General features: G+C 46.8%; 2 protein-coding genes across 2 annotated transcripts; both read right to left on the reverse strand.

Annotated features, from left to right (window-relative positions):
* Positions 1–57: 57 nt before the first annotated feature.
* Positions 58–2,188, reverse strand: LOC308387942 (uncharacterized protein). Its single transcript, XM_080868341.1, has one exon. It carries the CDS (start codon positions 1,992–1,994, stop codon positions 1,107–1,109), a length of 888 nt encoding a protein of 295 aa, XP_080724467.1. The 5' UTR covers positions 1,995–2,188; the 3' UTR covers positions 58–1,106.
* A 4,562-nt stretch (positions 2,189–6,750) lies between these two features.
* On the reverse strand, positions 6,751–20,124 carry kif11 (kinesin family member 11). The gene is made up of 27 exons (XM_080868779.1): positions 19,959–20,124; positions 19,703–19,813; positions 17,472–17,601; positions 16,525–16,622; positions 16,350–16,428; positions 15,422–15,607; positions 15,214–15,338; positions 15,037–15,127; positions 14,813–14,958; positions 14,564–14,660; positions 14,227–14,322; positions 13,936–14,024; positions 13,746–13,833; positions 13,298–13,371; positions 13,091–13,205; positions 12,812–12,883; positions 10,823–10,958; positions 10,425–10,597; positions 10,220–10,345; positions 9,963–10,121; positions 8,397–8,536; positions 8,152–8,312; positions 7,952–8,070; positions 7,593–7,815; positions 7,351–7,517; positions 7,142–7,252; positions 6,751–7,016 (listed from the first exon to the last, which is right to left on the reverse strand). Exons 2-27 carry the CDS (start codon positions 19,774–19,776, stop codon positions 6,906–6,908), a joined length of 3,186 nt encoding a protein of 1,061 aa, XP_080724905.1. The 5' UTR covers positions 19,777–19,813; positions 19,959–20,124; the 3' UTR covers positions 6,751–6,905.
* Between the last annotated feature and the right edge of the window lie 1,091 nt (positions 20,125–21,215).

Genomic DNA, 21,215 nt, shown 5'->3' on the forward strand with positions numbered 1-21,215 from the left:
GCCGGGCGGCCATTTTATCGCGCTCGGATTTTGGGAGGTAAAATAACACACCATGAGTCTGTGTAGCACTGCCAGGTTTATTTTGAAAGGCACCAGTTTCTAATAAATAATCAAACTGCCAATTTGTAAAGAAGCTGATACGACAGAGTCGGAAGACAAACTTTAAAAAAATAAAAAGTAAAAAGGGAGCACAGAGTGTAGAGCCATGTCCTATAAAGCCATGTCGGGCATTACAGGAGTACATGATTGTGAGATGAGCTTCATAAAACGTCCTCCATCCTCTCAGGTGCAGAGAAGCAGGGCTCCAGAGTGGATTTAAACATGCGTGATCCAACACAGTGAGTCCAGTGTGCCCTTCAGCCTCCGCGGCTGTGACGGGACATTAAAAGGCACCTTTTTCTCACTTTGCCTCCATAACATGTGACCGCTGCACGTGCACAGACGTCACAAACGTCCTTTTCCACTTTCTGAAACAGTTCTGCACATGTTTGTCCTCAAGGATGACGCCACTAAAATATGCTAAAAACAAAGCTAACAACAGCACACATTTACAAAACATCACTGAATGTAAGTTATCGGGGCTTTAACACAGCGATGTACACGTTCATGATTAAATGATTGCCTCACAACATGATTGAATTTAGCGAACGGCACTCATTCCACTTTGCACTGAACTCAAACATCACATTTCTTTACTGTTCTGGCATTGTCATAATTTTATGTTTCAGAGTGGATCTGTTCTGCTTTTATCATACGTGTAAAAAAGGAGCTAGTCTGCTTGTTTCAGGCAGAGGATGAAATGAAGGGTTAGTACATAAAGGATTATTATTGACCTGTGAATCATGCAAAGCCATCATAAAAGATTCAGAGAATAAACATGAGCAGGACGGATCCACCTTAAGAACACTTTTATACACGTCTTGTAACTGTACTTCCCAGCTGTGGTACTGATGGTATTACTTCAGTATGAAGATAAAATTACTTCTTCATAAACTGACAGTTTGTACACTGCAGGATTATTTTCCTTCTCTCTCCAGATGCAGGCAGCTGTGGAAATCAAACATTTCTCATTTCATTCATATTTTATGAATAATATGGCCACAGCATCACTGTCTAGTGTCCTGTTCAGCGGTCAGTGCATCAATCTCTCCCTTCTCATTCATATTAGTCTCAGTTGTTGTTGCGTTTGCTGCGTTTGTTGATTTCTTGCAGGGCAAACAAGAATCAACCTTGTTCTTGAATGGTTTCCAAATAAAGTAGAGCAGTATAGGTACAGCTACCAATAGGATTACGACTAAAACAATCCCCACAATCACCCCCGAACCAGGTGAAGATGGCTCCTTGGTCGTTTCCTCCCGGTAGAAAGGATTGTCTAAGGCGTTGCTCTCTTTCTCACTAAACAGATTCTTTATTCTGCAGGAGAACTTTTTCACACGCTGTGTTTCCTCATCATTGATGATCTCCACGGTGTTCTTTCCAGACTTTTCCCACTCTCCATCATCCTTCTTCCAGAAGTACTCCACAGGCCCGGCTTTGCTAACGTCTCCCTCACACACCAGTTTACAGTCCTTTGAGGCTGAGCTACACGACAGCGGCTTCGCTTCCAGCACAGGCTGGGGCACATCCTCGATCGCCATAATCTTATGAACCCGACTCTGGACGTGGTTGTTGATCTCCACTGTATACACCTCATTGTCCGCCGCAGTCATGTTCCTGATCTCCAATTCTCCTGTGCCAGTGTTCAGAGTGGTTCGGCCTTTAAACTTGCTGTAATATGTCAGAGGAATCTGGTCTTTCGCCCACTCAGCCAGCAGGTTCTTGCCGTATTTCCACACGACGCTGGTGATCGCTCCACCGACCGGCTGAGGGCTGAGCTGGAGTGTGCCACCAACCCTGATGTACTTCTCCACAGTCTCCACAGTCTGGGCCTGACAGAAGCTAACGTTAGCCACCAGCAGCACCAGCAGCGCTCCGAGAACCACAGACCGACCCATGTCCACTGATCAATACAGGAGTGACAGAGTATCGATGATCACATCAATAAAAACTCACTCGTCGAAATCTTTTCAGGCAGGTCAGTAAAAACCGACGAACATGAGGCGGTTTGAGTCGCTGATAAAGAAACAGACCTCCGCCCTTCTCTTCCTGTGGAGCAAAACGTCTCAAACCTGCTGCGTCCCTCCCTACTGAGGGCGGAAACTGCCGGTCACTTTCATAATAAAAGCACAATAAAATACTCCTGAAGTATTTCAACCTATTTCTACAGTCATTGATTTAAAGCCATATATTCTAACCAGTTTCGGTGATAAATTAAACATCTGTTAATTCTGTAATATTTCTCAATAAATTAATAAAAAAAAATTCTTTTCTTTGTCAGAAGAGTCAAAGTTAATTTGGAGATCTGTGAGGTGAAAGTCAGTAACAAAAACTCGCATCGGTTGTATAAAGTTGGATCCAACTGTTGTCCATGGGATTTATGGTTTCCCTTCCTAATCCTTAAAGGCTCGCAGGTGAAAGTGATCAACACAGGTGAATACAACACTCAAACTAACGCCTCAGCACCACGAGGAGAAGAAAGCAACCTGAATGCGAAGATGAAAGAAGAAGAAAGAGGCAAACAGCTTATTTTTACAGCTATATAACACTGCTGTTAGTGTGAGCGTAACATCAGGTACCAATTCAATAACGTCATAATCAGGAAAATCCTCAGGAACATGTAAAAAGAAAGAAGAGTTTATCAGAGGCGCTGTTTGAGGTTTTACTGCTTTATTCCTTAAACTGCTTTATTGCTGCAGTCAAAACAATCCTCGCTGATATTGTATTTATATTATTAACATGACAATTCATGTTTTATATGTGCAATGAAGCAGAACAGCGACGCAACACGGCTTTATTTTGAAAAGCGCGGAATCGAGTTTCCTTAGAAAGTGAAAGTAACTCTAAAGTAGGCCTCGGTCCTATTGTCCCGCACTTATTGTAAAATGGTTTGTCTGTAGCCACATAACGTCTGTATTAAGAACTAAATTAGTCTTAAAGAATAAAAGCGACAATTTGACAGCAACCCCGAGAACCCCACACACACACACACACACACACACAGGCTCCACGGGGAGGTGTCTGACCTCCACGGGTGCCCGAAGTGTTGCAACCACGATCAGAGCAGTTTGAATTCTCACATAGGAAAAACCTATGTGCTTCTTAGGGACAGAATGTGTATGTAAATACATACATATATGTATTTATATGTAAATATGTTTACCTATAAACATGTCTGTATTTCAGTTCATCCACAGAGTGACTGCAGGGAGTGTTCAGGGTGAATTTAATATTTACAATAAGAAAAGCATAGATGGTTTTCTGGTTTTCTATTCAGAGATTAAAGAACAAAGCTGTCACATGAGGTAAATGGGATGGACACAAGTTCCAAACCGGAAGCGAGACAGTGAGTGAAAAAAAGGTTTATTTCTACCCACAATTAAACACAAGCCAAATCAAAACGACGCCACTAACTAGTGGGCGCGCCGTCAAAACTAAGTCAACTAAAGGTAAACTAGACAGTTCTAGAATGCAGCAGAACAGCTGTGGCAGTGGGGAGGAGAAAACTGGGCCGGAAAAGTACTATGAAGTGACCGGGGCGCTGTAATGAGAGGAGAGCACAGTCAGAGGGGTCCAGCAGTCAGTCAGCGATCCTTCACAGTTAAACTGAGTTGCCTTACTTGGTTTCAGGTGGAGGGGACAGGTGGGGCGCGAGGCCCGCATGAGGTCGAGGCGTGGAGAGGCAGGCAGGTGAGAGGTGGGCTAGTTGGCAACATTGTACCAGCAGCTGGTGGCCCAGGTCCAGAAAAGCAGAGATAACTGAGGCAAGAAGCCCACTCCAGGAGCCAACTCTGAAGACAGGAACATTTTCACACAGGATCTGGACACAGCAATTACACACCACTGACTAACATGGGATAGCAGATACTCATGCGATGACTGATTGAGTGTGCAGGTCTTATATGCTGCCGGAATAATTGCCCACAGGGAGGAGCAACCGATCTCCGCCCAAAGGAGGAGGGCTGCTGTTGGAAACCTGCAGGTACCCACCCAGACCATGACAAAAGCCTCCTCTCCTGCCTGAATGTGTTCCTGTAAATCTTTGCACATAGGGCCTGTTCTGTGTCTGCTTCCTTTGGAGTCTGTTCATATCTTTTTTTATTTATTTTTTGCCATCAGCTTAATAATAATGAGAAGAAGGCTAGTGCCCTGTATTTGGGTCCTCTCCTCTCCCGTATCCATGACAGAAACATCTTTTCAAAATGTGTAAAGCTGTCTCTGATAGATAGATCATGATGGAGAGCAGTCTGTTCAGTGACCTCTGCTGAATCAAACACTGGTCAGCTGTTTGGTCCTGGACAGCCATCAGAGCTGCCTCATTCACAGCCTCTTTCTATGCTCTAGTGCTTTTCATCTAACATTCACAAACATACTATGATGGGGAGCAACCTGAGAGCAGCTCAGAGCTGAGGCTCTGACTCATGCAAAGCTGCTCCAGAAGAATCAGAGGACAGAAAACAAGGAGATTTTTTTTATTCCTTTATTTATCCAGGTGAAAATCTCACTGATATTAAAAATCTGTTACTGGTAGTTGAGCAGTTTCTTTTCACTAGAACACTGAACAGTTCAGAGTTCCTGCTCAGACAGAGGTGGCTGTTAAATAACACAAACATTCATGCTGCCGTGAGTTTATCTGCATGTGTGTCTCTCCTGCAGCAGGTCACAGTTTCTAACGCACAAACAACAAACCCAGGCTGATGACGCTTCACACAGAGTTACACGTCGCTGACATCTGTGGGACAGAATTCCTGCCTTCGAGCTTCTTAATGGTCTTCTGGATAAATTCTCTCTGACAAAATGCAAACAGAGCCACAGAAACCAGGGCTGCAGCTCCAAAAGCTCCGCCCACAGTGACCGCCACACCTGTCCACCCTGCAGAGTCAGGTGGGCTCCTGTGTCTGTAAAAAGGATTATTGATGGGCTCGCTGTCTTTCTCACTCACTGGGTCCTTCATCCTGCAGGAGAAAGTTCTCACATGGTGCAGCTCATTAACATTGAGGATCTCTATCTTCTTTTCTGACTCCTCCCACTCTCCATCGCCCATCTTCCAGTAGTAGGTGATGTCCTCAGTGTCTGCAGTGTGTCCATAGCAGTGCAGTAAACACCGAGAGGAGGCCTGACTGCAGGCCAGAGGTGTCACAAAGGCCTCAGGCTGGGGCACCTCATCCATGGCTGCAGCTCTGTAGAGCTCGCTCTGAGGCTCGTTGTTGATCTCCACTGAAAACACTCCAGCGTCCTCTGCAGACGCAGCGCTGACGCGCAGGCGTCCGGTCCCGGTGCTGAGCTCTGACCGGCCTCTCAACCCTCCGTAGTATCTCACCTCACGCTCTCCCTCCGCCCACTCGGCCAGCAGGTCGTGGTTGCGTTTCCACACCACGCTGGTGATGCGTTTAGTGACCGGCGGCACAGGCTGCAGAACCAGGGCGTCTCCAAGCCGAAAGTATGCCTGAATAAGCCCGGGCTGGGAGAAGCAGGGCACGGCCAGGAGCAGCAAAGAGAGGAGGCAGAGATCAGCTGATCGCTCCATGTTCACAGATCAGAGCAGGAAAAACAGAGCGAGCACAGAAAGAGAGAAACTCTCCTCATATCCAGAAAAACACGGACATCAGCTCCCAACCCACCTCCACACCTGACACTGAGAGAATGAGCTCGTCCAGAATCCACAACAACAAATGAAGGAACAAACCGAAAGTAACTCTGGGTGCTTTCCGTCCGACCTCAGAGCTACAAAATACCGTAACCGGCCAACACAGCAGCTCAAACTATAATCACGGTCACATGACCTCATTTATTCACAATTGTTTTATTTCACACTTCAAACTCCATCATTTAACGTTTTTCTTCTTCCGCACGCGCACACACACGTACACGACATACTAATATAAATATCATATTTGTATATCGTGTATATAAGCAGTACAAATATTACTGTAAACAGGACAAGGTCAGCGACAGTACCACCTCGCCCTCAACAAGCACGCGCACTCTGCACGTATCAGCGGGGGAATTCCGCAATGACGTCATCAGAGGAAAACCGCAGTAAACTTTGGTGCTTTCCTCTCAAAACATAAACCAGACAGACTTCTTTTTCACTCGTGGAATTCTCGGGGTTTTTCTTTGGTTTCTCTAAGCATGCGCAGTCTGACGTCACGGTATATTTGCTGGGATGTCCACTTATGAATGAGGACTCAAAACTGCCGGGAGCTGCTGTCTCCACCTGTGAACTCCCACAACTTCTGCTTTTATACAGACGCTCACATCAGCAGGACTCCATGAACGACTATCAGCACCGGGCTCCTGTTTACTCAGAGTCCCTGTGGAAACGTGAATGTTTTCCACGTTCTGGCCCTGTGCGTTAAAGACACGGCGTGTAACACAGCGTGCTGCTGTCGGCCACGAAACATAAATAGTGAAAGTTCATGAAGCAGCACAGAAACCAAAGAAACCTCACAGGCTGCAGTGTCCTCTAGCCCACCCGACAAAAACATTTGAACTCTTCGTGGTTTTGCTGAACCCACTCTACCCGCCATCGCTCCACGCCACATTTCATAACGTCTAACCGGGAGAGCCACACGTGTCCTGTGCTGACGTCATAACCGAGGACAAAGCCGATGAGCTGGCTGAGTGTGGCAGATGGAATAATTAACAGCAGAATAAAACAAGAATAAATCTTTAATTTTACAAACAATTTGCAGGTGCTGAGACACAAACCACAATAAAACAGTTCATGAGGACACGTTTAAGATGAAAGAGGTCAGAAAAAAGAAGAAACAGTAATAAAGTTACTAAAAATAAAGAGAAATAAGGTTTCAGTTCTGACAGCGGAGCGGCAGTCTGGATTTCTGAGGCGTCGACTCCGCTTCGTTTTCCGACACTTTAGACCGGGACGGGATCTTCGTCTCCTTTTTGCCTTTCTTCTTCTGGAAAAGAGGAATGAAAACAAGCTTTAATGTGCATTGGTATTAAACACTTGACCTCTGACCCCCAGTCGCTGCTTCAGCAGCTTTTTCAGTAACAGCTGCACGGCTTCAAACTTCCCCCTCACCTTGAAGAAGGGGACCCGCTTGCTCTCATTGAAGACGAGGTTCTCGTCGATGAAGGACGGCTCTGTGGCCAGACTCTCGTTGCACGTGCTCAGATTGTCCTCCAGCGAGTCCTGATGATGCAGCAGAGAAGAACGAGGCCAAACATCACGTTTATTTACATTTAAATGAAAATGAATCACAGCTCCAAGATAAATGTTCTGAAACTCACCGGGTCAGTCTGCTTGTCCTCCTCCTCCAGCTCCTCCTCCTCTTCCGCCTCCATGGCGGCCTGCAGCTCCTCCTGCTGCCTCCTCAGGCTCTCCAGCAGCTCGCTGCGGCGGCGAGACTTCACCAGCTGACGGGGATACACAAACTCCCGCCGCTGAGGAGTCGCACCTGAAGGCAACAGGAGGTTAATGTCCTGCTGAGAACTTTAACTTTTAATTCAAGGCAGAAAAATAAATCTGTCACCAGTGGGAACGTCTTCCTGCAGCTCGTCCCGCAGGAAGCTGTGGACCAGCTGCTCGCTCGCCTCCACGTGCTGCAGGAGCTCAGCCCGCTGCTCCTCCAGGACGCTCCAGTCGACGGAGGTCTGATCCTTGACAGTCGTCAGAGCTCGCGTCACCTCCTGCTGCTGGTTGGATATATCGGCCTTGGCTGCTCGCAGCTGCTCGGAGCGGCAATCCTCCACGCTCTGCGGGACAGGAGGCACTTTTACTGAGTTCAGAGTCGTCGGGTTTGGTAATAAGATATGACGGTCGTGTCTCTACAGTATTAAACTGAGGGTCTGCTCTGTGTTGGGGTTAGGACAGAAAACCTCGAATTCTCACCTGACGCAGGTCCTGAGCTTCAGAGCCAACCTTCCTCATCAGCGTGAGGTGCTCCTCGGCTCGTTTCTCAGCGTGCTCCTTCACTCTGGAGCTCCACTCGAGGTCACGCTCCAACAGGCCTGCAGGGACACAAACACACTGAGCGTGCTGTGGATGAGGGATTACAGCGAGCAGCAACAGAGGAGAGGAAGAGTTTGTACCGGTGACGGAGCTGTGGATGTGGGAGCAGCAGCCCGACATCTCTTCCAGAGACTGCCGGCTCTCGTCCGCGGTCAGACACAGGGAGGAGACGAGGGAGGAGGCGGAGGAAGACAGGAGGTCCGCCTGGGCCGAGACCTGGTGCTCGACTGTGCTGCAGCCTCTGCCACAAAGACACGGTTTCAATGTTTCAATGAACTTTGACGTGCAGTAGAAGAAAAACATGACCGTTTAGTGCTCGACTCACCTGCTGATGTCCTCCTGGAGGCTCTGCAGGGGCTTCTGCAGGCCTCTGGAGGCCGAGTACAGACCAGTGAACTTCTTCTTGACCTTCACAGTCAGCAGGTTGAGCTGGTCCTGGAGGCACTGGATGGTCTCCTTCATATCCTGACCGAAGCAAACGGAAGCAGTGTCAGAAACACCCGACCCACAGAACCAGCCAGCGCGTGAACACTCAGATGTAACAGGTTTATCTGCCTTTATTAATGCATGAAACTGTGCCACACGAGGGCAGAACAAACGAGGCACGATGCAAATCACACCCATCAACTTCAGAATCTGTCGTCATCCTTGTCATGTATCCCGTGCACTGTTATTCTAACTTTAAATCTCCGCCTGTTTGAGTTGTTGAGGCTGCAGACAGGCTGAATGTGCGCCGACTGCACCTCATGCTCAAACAGATCATTGAATGCTGTTGAAGTGGATTTAAAAATGGAAGCGAAAACCACTACAGATCAGTGCTGCTGGGCTTGAAACCATCACAGGTCCAAAGTTAACGGTCTGCTTCAGGCTAGGGCTGGGCGATATATAGAGTTTTTTTTTTATTTTTTTTTTATAAATATCGATATATTTTTATACCAAATATAAGAAGTGACAATATCGTTTATATCGATATAGTCTATGTTGTGTTATAATTATACTTGTGGAGCCGCAAGTTTGCCTCTATGCTGCGTTACTCCCCCTCCCCCATAACTTCACCTGCAGGCGACGACAAGATGGACACGGCAAATCTCCGTTAGCGAGTTAACCAGGCTGCAGCCCAGAGAGGCTGCACGGCCTAAAATGCTTTCATTTTCTCAAAAGTTGACAGCGCGTCTTATGTATGAATTCTGGTTGTGCTTGATGACTGCAAACCAATTTTATGTGCTGCACGGCGCTCAGCAATCTGTCAAAAATGTTTCAGCACGACTTTGCTAAGCTACGGAGCTGCACCACCTGATGGGTTGTTGGAGCATTACAGCTACCGAGGAGCCTCGCCGAGTGATACGTACTGTGCTTCAATGTAATATTACTGTACTGTGTGCGTATAAGGACCATAAATGGCACCTGTTCAGAGACGTGGTTACGAAGAGGATTTCAAACTCCAGGCTGTCAGTCACGCAGTAGAAGTTAGGAACAGAGCAGCTGCTTGTTATTATGCTCGGCGTCTGTTAGTTTACATTTTGACTGCACAGTTGTGAGCTCTTTGTTATGCACAAAAACAACAGTTTTCTTTTATTTATGGAGCATTATTATTTAATAAATGCTGATAATTTGAGTAATTTTTTTTTCATGAACATCTACGCTGTTTGTTAATAAAAGTGCCCCTGTGACATCTGGGACACAGCTTTGACTAAGAACTGTTTGTTCTGACTTTATGGCTTAAATTAAAAAAATAAAAATATTGAGATATATATCGTATATCCCCATCCAGCTAAAAATATGGAGATGAATTTTGGGTCACATCGCCCAGCCCTACGTCAGGCCCCAGGACATCTGGCAGCGTCCTCGTCCAGCAGACAGAGGTTCGCTGCCCTCTCTGGTCAGCTCTCACCTTCTGCTCGATTTCCTCCTCCGCCTGCCTGATCTTGTCCTCCAGCTCGTCGCGTTCAGCCTGCAGGGCGCTCAGTCTCTGCACGGCGGCCTCCCGCATTGCCGCCAGCTCTCGGACCAAGCTGTCGAACACCACGCCCATCTCCTTCATTGCCTCCGCCTGAGGAGGAGAACGAGAAGAATCAGATCAGAGCTTTGCCTCCGAGATCGAGCGTACGCCACGTTTGCTCCGTGTGGATGTTACTGTCGTGGACCAACTTTGTCGGCCAGCGCTCGCTGCTTCTCCACCGAAGCTCTCAGGCTGTCGTTGAGCTCTTTGGCTGCTGATAAACCCATCAGAGTTTGGACCACCAGCACCTCCTCCATGTCCCGTCGGTGCTCCTCCTGCACACACACACACACTTTAGTCACACAGCACTGATCTGAGCGGACAATGCGGCCGTGAGCGCGCTCAGACACTCACCAGCAGCTGCAGCACGCTCTCCTTGTCCTGCAGACACAGCGTCTCGTTCTGCTGCACCTTCTCCTCGCAGCGGGCCACGCTCTCAGCCACCAGCGGCCTGACTCCGCCCACAAAGGATTCCACAGTGGTCAGAGCGCCCTTCAGTGCCGCCTCGTTCATCACGAGCAAACCGTCTGCACAGGAAAGAGGGCGGAGACGCAGGAAAGACCGCAGAGTTGTTTTAAACACCAAATCATCTTTTTCAGTTCAGTATTTCGCTTCAGAACATACTGAAAAAACCCCCCCGAGTACTAACAGTACAAACACCAGAGTCACCATCAGGCGGGCAAATTTAAAGCAGCCGCAGTAAACCGTCCCAGCCCGTCACCCACGCCTCTGTGAAACCTCTGCGCTCTTACCGACAGCCTGCGAGTAGCTGCTCAGCATGTGGCGCTGTTTGTCTCCGTGCTGCTGGATGCAGCGCTGCACGTCTCTGAAGGAGCCGTCCATGCGCTGGGCGAAGCTCTGCTGCATCTCCCTGTTGTGCTCCTCCACCTGCAGGGTCAGAGGCAGGTTTGTGCTTCAGAACATTTGTGTTTTCAGGAAGCTCCAAGTTTCAGCATCAAGTCATAAAAACCCGGTTTACAGCACCCTCTGCTCTGTCTGGATTCATGCTTTTAACAGCCAAAGCACCTGAAACCCTCTGAAGTCATTTACATCAGCGGTCTCCAACCTTTGTTGCGTCACTACGGAGCCCCGCAGGGGACATGGGAGGAAAAAATAAATAAATTAAGACGGACTTCTGCGAGATCTCGCAAAACAAACTCGGGATCTCACAAATGTTTTAGCCGCATTCCTCGGAGGCCGCCAGCTCGAAGCCGACCGGGAGGTCGAGGTACGATGTGCCGGGAAAGCTGTAGCAGGTCTTGACCTCCCGTTAGCTTCGAGCTAGTGGGTGTCAGATCTCCGAAAACGTCGGAGCACTTTTGCAAATATGTGATGTCTTGTAAACCGAGCAGGTATCTGACGTTTACACAACTACATTCACGCCTCAAAATAGCTTAAAAGTGTATTTTGTGACCCAGAAAGAGTAATATTACAACTAAGTAGCTGCCGCCATTGTTGGAATTCAACTTTTGCGAGATCTCGCAAAACTCAGTCTTATTTTTTTTTCCCTCCCATGTCCCCTGCGGGGCTCCGTACGCCACGGACCGGTTTATGCCCGACAATATTTTCACGGACCGGCCTTTAAGGTGTCGCGGATAAATACAACAAAATAAAACTAGTACCGGTACCGAAAAAAGAAGATTTATTCATAACACACGTGAAAAGACCCAGGAAAACCGAGTAAACGATAAAAACCATACATTTCACACCTGAGCCTCAACTCCCGCGGCCCGGTACCGGTCCGAGGCCCGGGGGTTGGGGACCGCTGATTTACATGGATTTAAAAAAAAAAAAAAAAAAAAAAAAAAAAAAAAAAAAAAAAAAGGTTGATTCTCAGGTTTTAATCACAGTGGAAATGACTCTAATCAGCCCACAGACGTAAAAATAGTCGGATCTTAACCAGCAGCGATAACAAGCCGACCGACTTCCCTGTCACTTCTTTCCCAACTGTTCTGTGAAGCGGTTGATGCTTAAAGGTGTATTTTCAGTCACTCGGGGAGGCTTACGCCACAGTGAGTGTTTCTTTCTCCTCTAAAAGGAAGTCTGCAGAGGAAACTCCCCACAGTGGTCACAGATAAGAGCGTGTTCCACCCAAAACCCGCTGAGAGTTCCTGCTGTGCACCTGCAGGTTCCCCAGCTGTTCCCTAATCTTATCATCTGTGACTCAAACCTCTGATTTATGACACCTGCTGTGTCATTAGTGCACGGCAGACACAAGCAGCCGTGTCATCTTCACTGGAATCTGTTACTCAGACCAGATGAAACATTTAAACAGGAGAAATGTGCTTTTACGGGTTAAACAGCGAGGCTGGTAGTGTTTGCCTCAGCTGCAACTACAAAGTAAATAAGACACATCTGCTTTGATTTAACATCTGTTCTAATCTGTGGCTGTTCACATCAAACATGGACAGTTTATAGTGAGCTGTGTGTGTGTGTGTGTGTGGAAGCTCAGCAGTTTCTACCAGTGGACCTGTAGTCATGAGGACAGATCCCTGATGTGATGAAGCAGCTTCATCCACTCACTATTCAAATTGTGACAGCCAATCAGAAGGATGCCAGCTCAAAGGGGGAGGGGCTAAATGACCCATTTCAGACTGCAGGAAGGCCCAGCGTGAGACCAACAACCATCTACAGGCTCTCTGCCCCGTAATGATACTTCACACTGCGGTGACCAAGACGAGCCGAAGCGAGCGCGTCTGCGGACGCCACGTATTCACCGCTTTAACAAAAACAAACGTGACCTTTTTCTTCCTGTTCAGCTTGTCGTGGAGGCCCGACACGTCGCTGGTGCTGGCGTCCGCCGTGCTCAGCAGCTGAAGGACGAAAGCACAAAGTTTCAGACTCGAATCATAAACATCTCACATCTGAAAAAGGGAAGTTTGGTGAAACGGGGCGAGAGTGGAAGCTGAAGATTCATTTTAAGAGGTTTTCAAATAACAGAGAGAGAGAGAGAAAAGGAAGCGATGATGAAGTGAGAGAACGTCTAAATATCTCCCCCCGGAGTGGAGCGTCGCCTGTACCTGCCCGGCCGTGTCATACAGCGTCTCCTGGGCGGAGGAGAGCTCGGAGCAGATGAACGCCTCCTCGCTCAGCTTCACCTTCGTCTCCCGCAGGTCTCTGCTCGTCTCCTCCAGCCTGAGAGGCGCACAGGAGAAAACCACAACTTTAAATCAAACTGCGCCCCCTGGTGGTGGTTTTAATCCCACACCTTAACAACAGCCCTGCACCTCTGCTGCTTTTCGTCCAGGTCCGCGGTGCACTGCTCCAGTCGGGCTTTGCTGTCCGCAAACAGCTCCGTGACCTGCAGAGAGAACACGACCACATGTTCACGCCGCTTCAGGACGTGTAAAACGATGCATCGATGGCGAAGACGCCAAAACAGACACCTCGTAATTCCTTTACAGCCAGTTAGTGGAGTCTTTTCTTTGGCCACGGCAACAAACAGTCTCTGTAAAGTTTGTGTGAAGTGCTTAACAGTGAACTCCTGAAATGCAGATTAATGCAAGACTGCAGCATCTGCAACCGCTGCATTCAATTAAATCTGCAGCTTTAAAATCTGCACAGAGGCTCAAACAGCATCTTCAACTTCTAAAGATCAAAAGTCAACTTTTAAGACCTCAGTAAGTTGAATCAGGCTCTGATTTGCAGCCGTCCGACAGCGGATGAGGATCGTACCTTCTTAAGCTCCTCCTCCATGATGGCGATCTTGTCGTTGTACTCTGTAACCTGCTCCTCGTGGGCGGTGATCTGAGCCACCATGCTCCTGCATGAATTAAAAACATAGTCGTGGTTAGGAGCACCCGAGATGGTCTGTCAGGTCAGCTATTTGGGTAAAAGCAGCGTTGACGTGTCAGCCGAGACCTACTCGTAGTTCTCCGAGGACAGGTAGACGCCGTGCTTGTCCCGGGTGGCGGCCAGGTCGCGTTTCAGACGCTCGATCTCCTCGGTGTATTCCTGAAGGACAGAGAAGGTCCTGAAATCTGGTGTTTGGACTCAGTGTCACATTTTCATTTAGATTCTTCTGGGTCACAGATTTAAAAGCTTCCGATGTGACCGTCACAGATGTTCCTGACTGAGTTCTGCTTTTCCAGGCAAACCTGCGACGGTGCCATTTGAAACCCGAACACATGCTGAATGCCGCGTCGACCTCAGATACCTTAATGAGCGTCCTCTTGGTGAGCTTCTGGTTGACCTCCGGCTTGTTCATGATGTTTTTGGCCCTGCTGGCGTACTCGAGGGTGCTCAGCGTCTCCTGCACGCACAACCGAGACTCGTCAGCACAATTACACTCAGTGAAACCAACGCGGGCTAAATAAACGTGCTCGATCAAGAAACACTAAAATATAAACATGGTTACGTCCATCTTTTATATACAGTCTGTGCTCGAGTGGAAACATTGACACCAACAATAACAGACGTGGGTGACGCGAGACGCTTCAGGATAAATATGATGATGAATCTTTGAAAACATTCATTTTGTTTTTGAAACGCACTTCCAGGTTGCTGGACGACGGCGACACGGTGGCGATGATGGAGGTTTTGGTCCGCCCTCCCAGCGAGTCCTGAAGGATTCTGGTGAGTTTGGACTCTCTGTGGGAGAAAATAAACCGATCAATACAGCTCCTCAGCTCCGCCCCCACGACGACTGTACAAGGTCAGGGGAGGCGGACCCGCACAGACACCCCAGAGAAGACGGACCTGAACGCGACGTCCTCGTGAGACCGAGGAGGGTCATTTCTCACCTGTACGGGACGTGAGGCCTCTTTTCCACCAGAGCGGTGATCACTCGGCCCAGCGTCAGCAGCGATTGGTTGATGTTTCCCGCCTCGCGAGCTCGCTTGTCCACGGCGCCGGAACGGCCGATGTTCTCGCTGCCGGCGAGATCGACCTGAACAGGAAGCGTTTGGGTCATTTTAGACGCTCTAGGCTGCGCCCCCTCCTCTCCCCCTCATCGCCAGATTATTACCAGATTGAGTTTTCCGATCTTCACCAGCTCCTCTCCTTCCAGAGTGATCTCCTTCATGTGGATGGTGACGGAGAACACCGAGTGGGAGCGACTGTGGAGAAACGGGAAGCGGGTGAGCAAACATAACTGACATGGCGGTTGGCAACGGAGTGAGAGTGCTTTCCTGCGAGCGGGTACCTGGAATAGGCGTTCATGAGCGTGGAGGCGGTCCTCCTCTTTGCTGCTCCGCGCTCCAGGATCTGGTAGACTTCGTCTTTGTTGTGCACCGTCACCTCCTCCAGACCCTTCACCACCACGCCGCGCTGCGGAGGCAAACACAGAGGCGTCAGATTCCCGGAGATTTCCGCAGCGGGCGTTCATTTCATCCGAGCTGCGTGACGCTCACCTTGTTGCGAGGGTCGTCGAAGAGCTGCAGCCGCTCGTTGACGTCCTCGGTGGGGCTGAGGAGGTCAAACAGCTCCTCGTTGTAGATCTCCAGCAGCGAGACTTTGACGGAGAACTCTGTGCCGTTCTCAGAAAGCTTTTCAAAGATCTGATGCAGCGTGCGAGGGATGATGCCGGCCAGCGGGTCCTAGAGACGCAAAAACACGGGAATTTATTTCAGCGCTGAGCGCACGGAGCTGTTTGCACCATTTCCACAATAATTAACAAACAGCTGTGGTGGCGTTTGTCACCCTCGTTCGTTGCTACTTGTGAAACTTGTAAATAAAACAGGTTTTATTTTGGTGATTTGACACATTAATGCATCTGAACTGACGATAAAAAGCCGGCTGCATGTACGCAGCATCCAATAACACCCCCCCCCCCCCCCCCAAAGTACAGCTGACAGGTACTGCATACTACCCCTCTGCAGGCTTCCAGAAACTGGCCAATAAGATGAACGAGGGCTTGTAAAGGATGAGCTGAAGGCCTGTACGGAGACCCAGCACAGGACAAAGGAGGATTATTATTAACTATGAATCAAGCAAAGCTGCTCTAGTACAGCCCGAGGCTGAAATGAGCAGCAGGTCTGAGCAGCTACTGATGATCTGAAAACAAGACGTCCAACATCCACGTGCAAAAAAAACGGACACGGGGAATTATTCAAAGCCAATTCATGCACATTCAGGATGGATGCAGTCGGACTGCGATCACAAAACTCTGAATTTGAAAACCTGAAAAAGTTCATTAATGTTAGACAGTCAAGACGTTTCCCCTTCCTATACTTCATGCACGCTGCTGCAGGATCAGTTCATTCACACTCTGAATTAGATCCACATGCAGGCTTAGGGTCAAACAGTAAACCAGTGAGCCCATTTTAAAGCAGAGCTCACCTCCTCCCAGGTGAACTGCTCGTCCGGGCTCCTCTCTCCCTCCATGGTGAACGTCTTTCCCGTTCCTGTCTGACCGTAGCTGTCATCAATAAAAAAAGATGGAAACAAAAGAGGTTACAAACAGGTTCATCCGGGACGGCTCACGCCGACGCTCACGTATCTGGAGAGCACTCACGCAAACACGGTGCAGTTGTATCCCATGATGACCTCGTCCAGGATGGGACAGACGACGCTCCGGTACACTTCGATCTGCTTCGCAGACGGACCGAACACCTGAGGGAGAGAAACGCAGCTGCAGCAATGAGCCAATCCTCATCGAGAGACACTAAGAGCTGCTTCTGCTTCGAACGCAAGTTTTGTTACTTCACCTTAAGAACTTAAGACTAGGGCTGTGCGATAGGACCAAAATCTCATATCTTGATAAAACATTTATCGTCCTGACGACGACATAAAAACACAAAAATGTAACATTTTCTGTAAATTCTGTGAATCTCGGGCAGTTTTAGTGTTTCCAGCTGGGCGTCGCATACCTGGAGTCGAGTGTTTTAACCGATGCATGAAACGATACATTTTTAGACATAAGTTGTAACGGCCGCCGTTTTCTTTCAAAGTTTAAGTCTAAGGTTTATTTTTAGCACCTGACGGCTCTTTTTTGCTTCTCATCAGTAAACTCTCTGCATGCTCTTTCCTGTGATTCAGTTTAATTTGAAAAGTCGCAACAGGATCTTGAGCTTTATTGTGAAAGGTTTACGTAGAAAACAAACAAGCGGAGAGCGGAGCCACGCGATGGTTTTACCGTCGTTGCTGTTAACGACAACGCATAAAAACAGGCGCTTGTCTGTAGTGTGGTTATATTAAATATAAGAGAAAGAGAGAACTTTAAGGAATTAATATAGCCACTACAGTGACCATCAGAACCATGAAAAAAATATTGCTGCAAACAGTTTATTTTACAACACCACGAAACAAACGACAGCGTAAAAGGAAACGATAGATGTTTTTATATCGTCATCAGATATATATCGTTATATCGAACAGCTTTACTTAAGACATAACACAACAGGGGAAACGGTCAGCCAGATGTGCGAGCACAGGATGCGCCATGTCCATTTCTCCTCTCACCATGTCGAACGTGTAGGTCTTCCGTGACGCCTTGTCGTTCATGCCTCCCGTCCTCACCATCACCTCTTTCCGGTTGTGATCGCAGTCGACGACGCCGTAGGACGACTTGCGCTCCATCGTGTTGAAAGGCCTGAAAACGCAGCAGAGGAAAACCTCGGTGACAAAGACTCGACGCCTGAGACTTCTGCAGCTCTGCAGTCATAATAAGGAAGCTTCAACATCAGCTCGAGTCACACGGTCCTGTTTGTAAAGATCTAAAAACCCTCACAGCGCGCCGACACCAAAGCTTTGACTTTGGCTCAGATTAAAATCAGTTTTCTGCTTCTTTCTGTCAGAGCAACGTTCATTTATGTTTTTGAAAAAGTCCCATAATAAAGATTTACTGCTTATTATAATTAAAATACACACAGGGTTTGTACTCTGAGCTACATATGAAGACATCTAAAAAACACATTAATGCTCGTTTAGGTTCAGATGACTAAAGTTCAGTAGAACACAGACGTAAGTATACACAGATCAGTGACGCTCATCCTCTGAGGCCTCAGAAAACCAGAGTACAAAAAGGAAATCCATAACATTGTGAGCTTATCATGAACAACGAACCAGATGGTGGGCAGCAGAAGGAACAGATGAATTAACCGATTTAGCACAAATATGGGATTTAAATTAGATCAGTGTCAACGTCTGCAGGCCTCAAAACATCTTTAAGAGGTTTCTAAATATCATCTTAGCATCATCTGAGCCTCCGCCACAGACTCGCCTGCACGGGTACGGGAAGATCAAACCGCGATATGACGTTACGGACGCTTATCTCACTCTGTGTCAGTTTCAGAGCTGGGACACCGCTAACCAAAAATCCAGAGATAATCAGTTCGTGTTCACACGTGACAGAAAAGCAGAAACTAAAAACATTGAAGCTTCTTCAAAGCTCCTCTGAGCCATCAGTTTATCTTCAAGCCATTTCAAGCCAACTTTCTTCTGACTGGCTGCCCCTCAACTTGGTGGGCGGGGCTTCTGTACTCTGACATCATAGAGAGCTAACATTACAAAAAACTATGTGAAACTGAGTGTTTAGTGCCAACGGAGGGGCTGATGGATTACCAGTTTTCTTTTCGCACTAATAATTGTTAAATGGAACCACGTGGAAGACGACTCCAGTAATCGGATCGGGACTACAAACCCATGTTTGTGTCCCACGACACAGACAATCACACAAATCTAAACTGTCAGGGATCAATTAACAGCCAATAAAACTTAGACAGCTAGAAAATAGCAACAGCATCCAAAACACCCAAAACCTATTTAGTGTGATGTTAGTGCTCAGTGTTTGACATGTGCTTGAAATATTTGCATCTAGACGAGTGGGGGCGTGTCTTTGCTCCACCTGCTGGGTTTTTAAAAACTTATTACACCTTTATTCTGCTAAACCGATGTGTAAGTGAGCTACGAGACCTCAGAAAAGGATGGTTTTATACTCTTTTTTTTCCACCTTGGGTTTTAAACCTGTTAAAACAGGTTGAAGTACAATTAAACTGGAATGAACAGGCTTTCACTCAGTCGTGCAAATTCATCCCCTGAATGTTAAAAATGCTAAAGAGGTAAAACACGCTTTAAAGTCTCTTCTAGGAAAATGATGAATAAATTAAAGACCAAATACATGAGCACTGGGATACTGAGAGACTCAAACACGTGAGGCTAGTATGATGGTTATCACTGGATGTCCTGTTTCCATCCTTTTCCTGTATTTTTATCATCATTTTGCATTTCTCTGTGGTTGTGCAAGTATTTTTGCATCATTTGTGTGCACATTTCTGTATTGACTAACATTTTAACACACCCATAAACATATAGAAGAAAGTAAAAAAGAGAGACTCAAATTTTATTGATAAATTAGACGCCACATGGGTTAGGGTTCCCTCAGAGGCTCAAATAGTAACTTTAAGACTGCAAGAACTGCTGATTTTTCCACACGTAAGCTCAGGCTAGTGTTCTCATTTAGCTTCTGACTGTAAAATGTCAGTGACCTGTTTTATGAGTACACTTTTAGCCTTTTTAAGGTCTTCCAGGTAAATACACCCACTGAGGGCAGTTGAACATACAGCTTTAAGGTGGATTTGGTGATGTTTCTGCATCTTTTGCGATGTTTTGAGGATATTTACGACATCTAGAGTATGTTTGTGACTGACAGCAGCAAACACAGACACAGCTGAAACTCTGTTTCCACTCCTTACCTGCATCTGACCACCACCTGGATGTTCCTGCCCTTCTCCTCCCGTTTCCCCCCGCTCTGGACGTTTGAAGACATGGCTCAGAGCTGCTCCCGGACACCGTTATATCACGCACTTCAGATTAAACGGGCACATTAATGAAGCAGCACAGTCATCAATACAGAAATGAACCGCAGGGAGGCGGTTTGTCCGCTTTAAATGTGACGAACCGAAAGAAAAGCGACAAATAGCATCATAATGTTAGCTAACGAAAACTCACCAAATATCGTTTTGCGCGTCACTTCCTCCCCCTCTGCGGGTTATCCGAATATAAATCCAAAGTCTTCGATATCTTAATAAATCGTATAATTCAGCTTTTACGGGCTGCTCTGAAAGCACAGGCCGTTTTCCTACAACTTCTCTGGCGCACTAAAACCTTCGACAGGACACTTTTCAAACTGTACTTTTAAATTTTCATCGGCCAATAGCAGGAGAGTAATGGTCACTACGTGGCCGTCATTGGGTACCACGATCATGTGACACTGCCATCGCAGAGCATCACGGGAGCAGATGTGATATAAATATCGATGTACGTCCAGCAGGTGGCGACATTGTTCTGAGAAATATTTAATAACACGAAAACAAACATGATTTTTATTTATAATTATAAACAACTACTAGAGATAATAACGTATTTTTATGTTCCCAAATAAATAATTAGACTTTTAAGTTTACGATATTTGATTCGGGTTTCTTTCAATTAATGAAAAAAGGTTGAGTTTCATATGGTTAAGCCTGGAAGTGACCCGAATGATGCTGGCGGCTTCCCATGATGCACTGAGTGTTTCTTCATGCGGTCATTTTTGAACTTCTTTGAGGTTGTTTGTCTCTTTTATGCTCTTTGACTATTTTCTTCTGTTTATTTTTCACTTTTTTCGTTGGAATTAAGCATCTCTTAATGATTGTTGTGTTCCTTTCCTCAATCATGACCTTTGCACTTCTCCCGCTTTCATGTCACTTGGTTTTCTGTGAATATCTTTTGCACATATTGTGCAGATTCTTTGGCACTTTTTGTTGACTTAACATCATCTTTTTATGACTCCGTTTCACTTTTATGTTGTTTTTATGTGTTTGATTTGAATCTTTTTGTTCACCTATGTCATTCTCATCTGTGTTCTGTGGCTCTTTTTGCTAGTTTTGCATCTTTTGTGTGTTTATATTCATTTTGTTCCCTCAGTTTTGCTTCTTTGTGGACATCATGTGTTCACTGTGCAAAGGTGTTGGTCTCTATGTGGTTATTTAACCTAACATCACGTCTTTGGTCTGTGGGAGGAAAACCGACTACGTGAATGACTCGATCGTTTCATTGAATATTTTGATGTGTTTCGTTATTTAAGTAGCATTAAAAAAATCAGCCTAAATAAAAGTCCAAAGACACCATAAATGACTTTGCGAAACAAAATGATCCTTTAACTTATTATCATTATTATCATTATTCATGTGTTTGTGTCTTTTATGGGGACTGTGCATTATTTTT

This window comes from Rhamphochromis sp. 'chilingali' (genome assembly GCF_963969265.1).
Source record: "Rhamphochromis sp. 'chilingali' genome assembly, chromosome: 20".
Lineage (NCBI taxonomy): Eukaryota > Metazoa > Chordata > Actinopteri > Cichliformes > Cichlidae > Rhamphochromis > Rhamphochromis sp. 'chilingali'.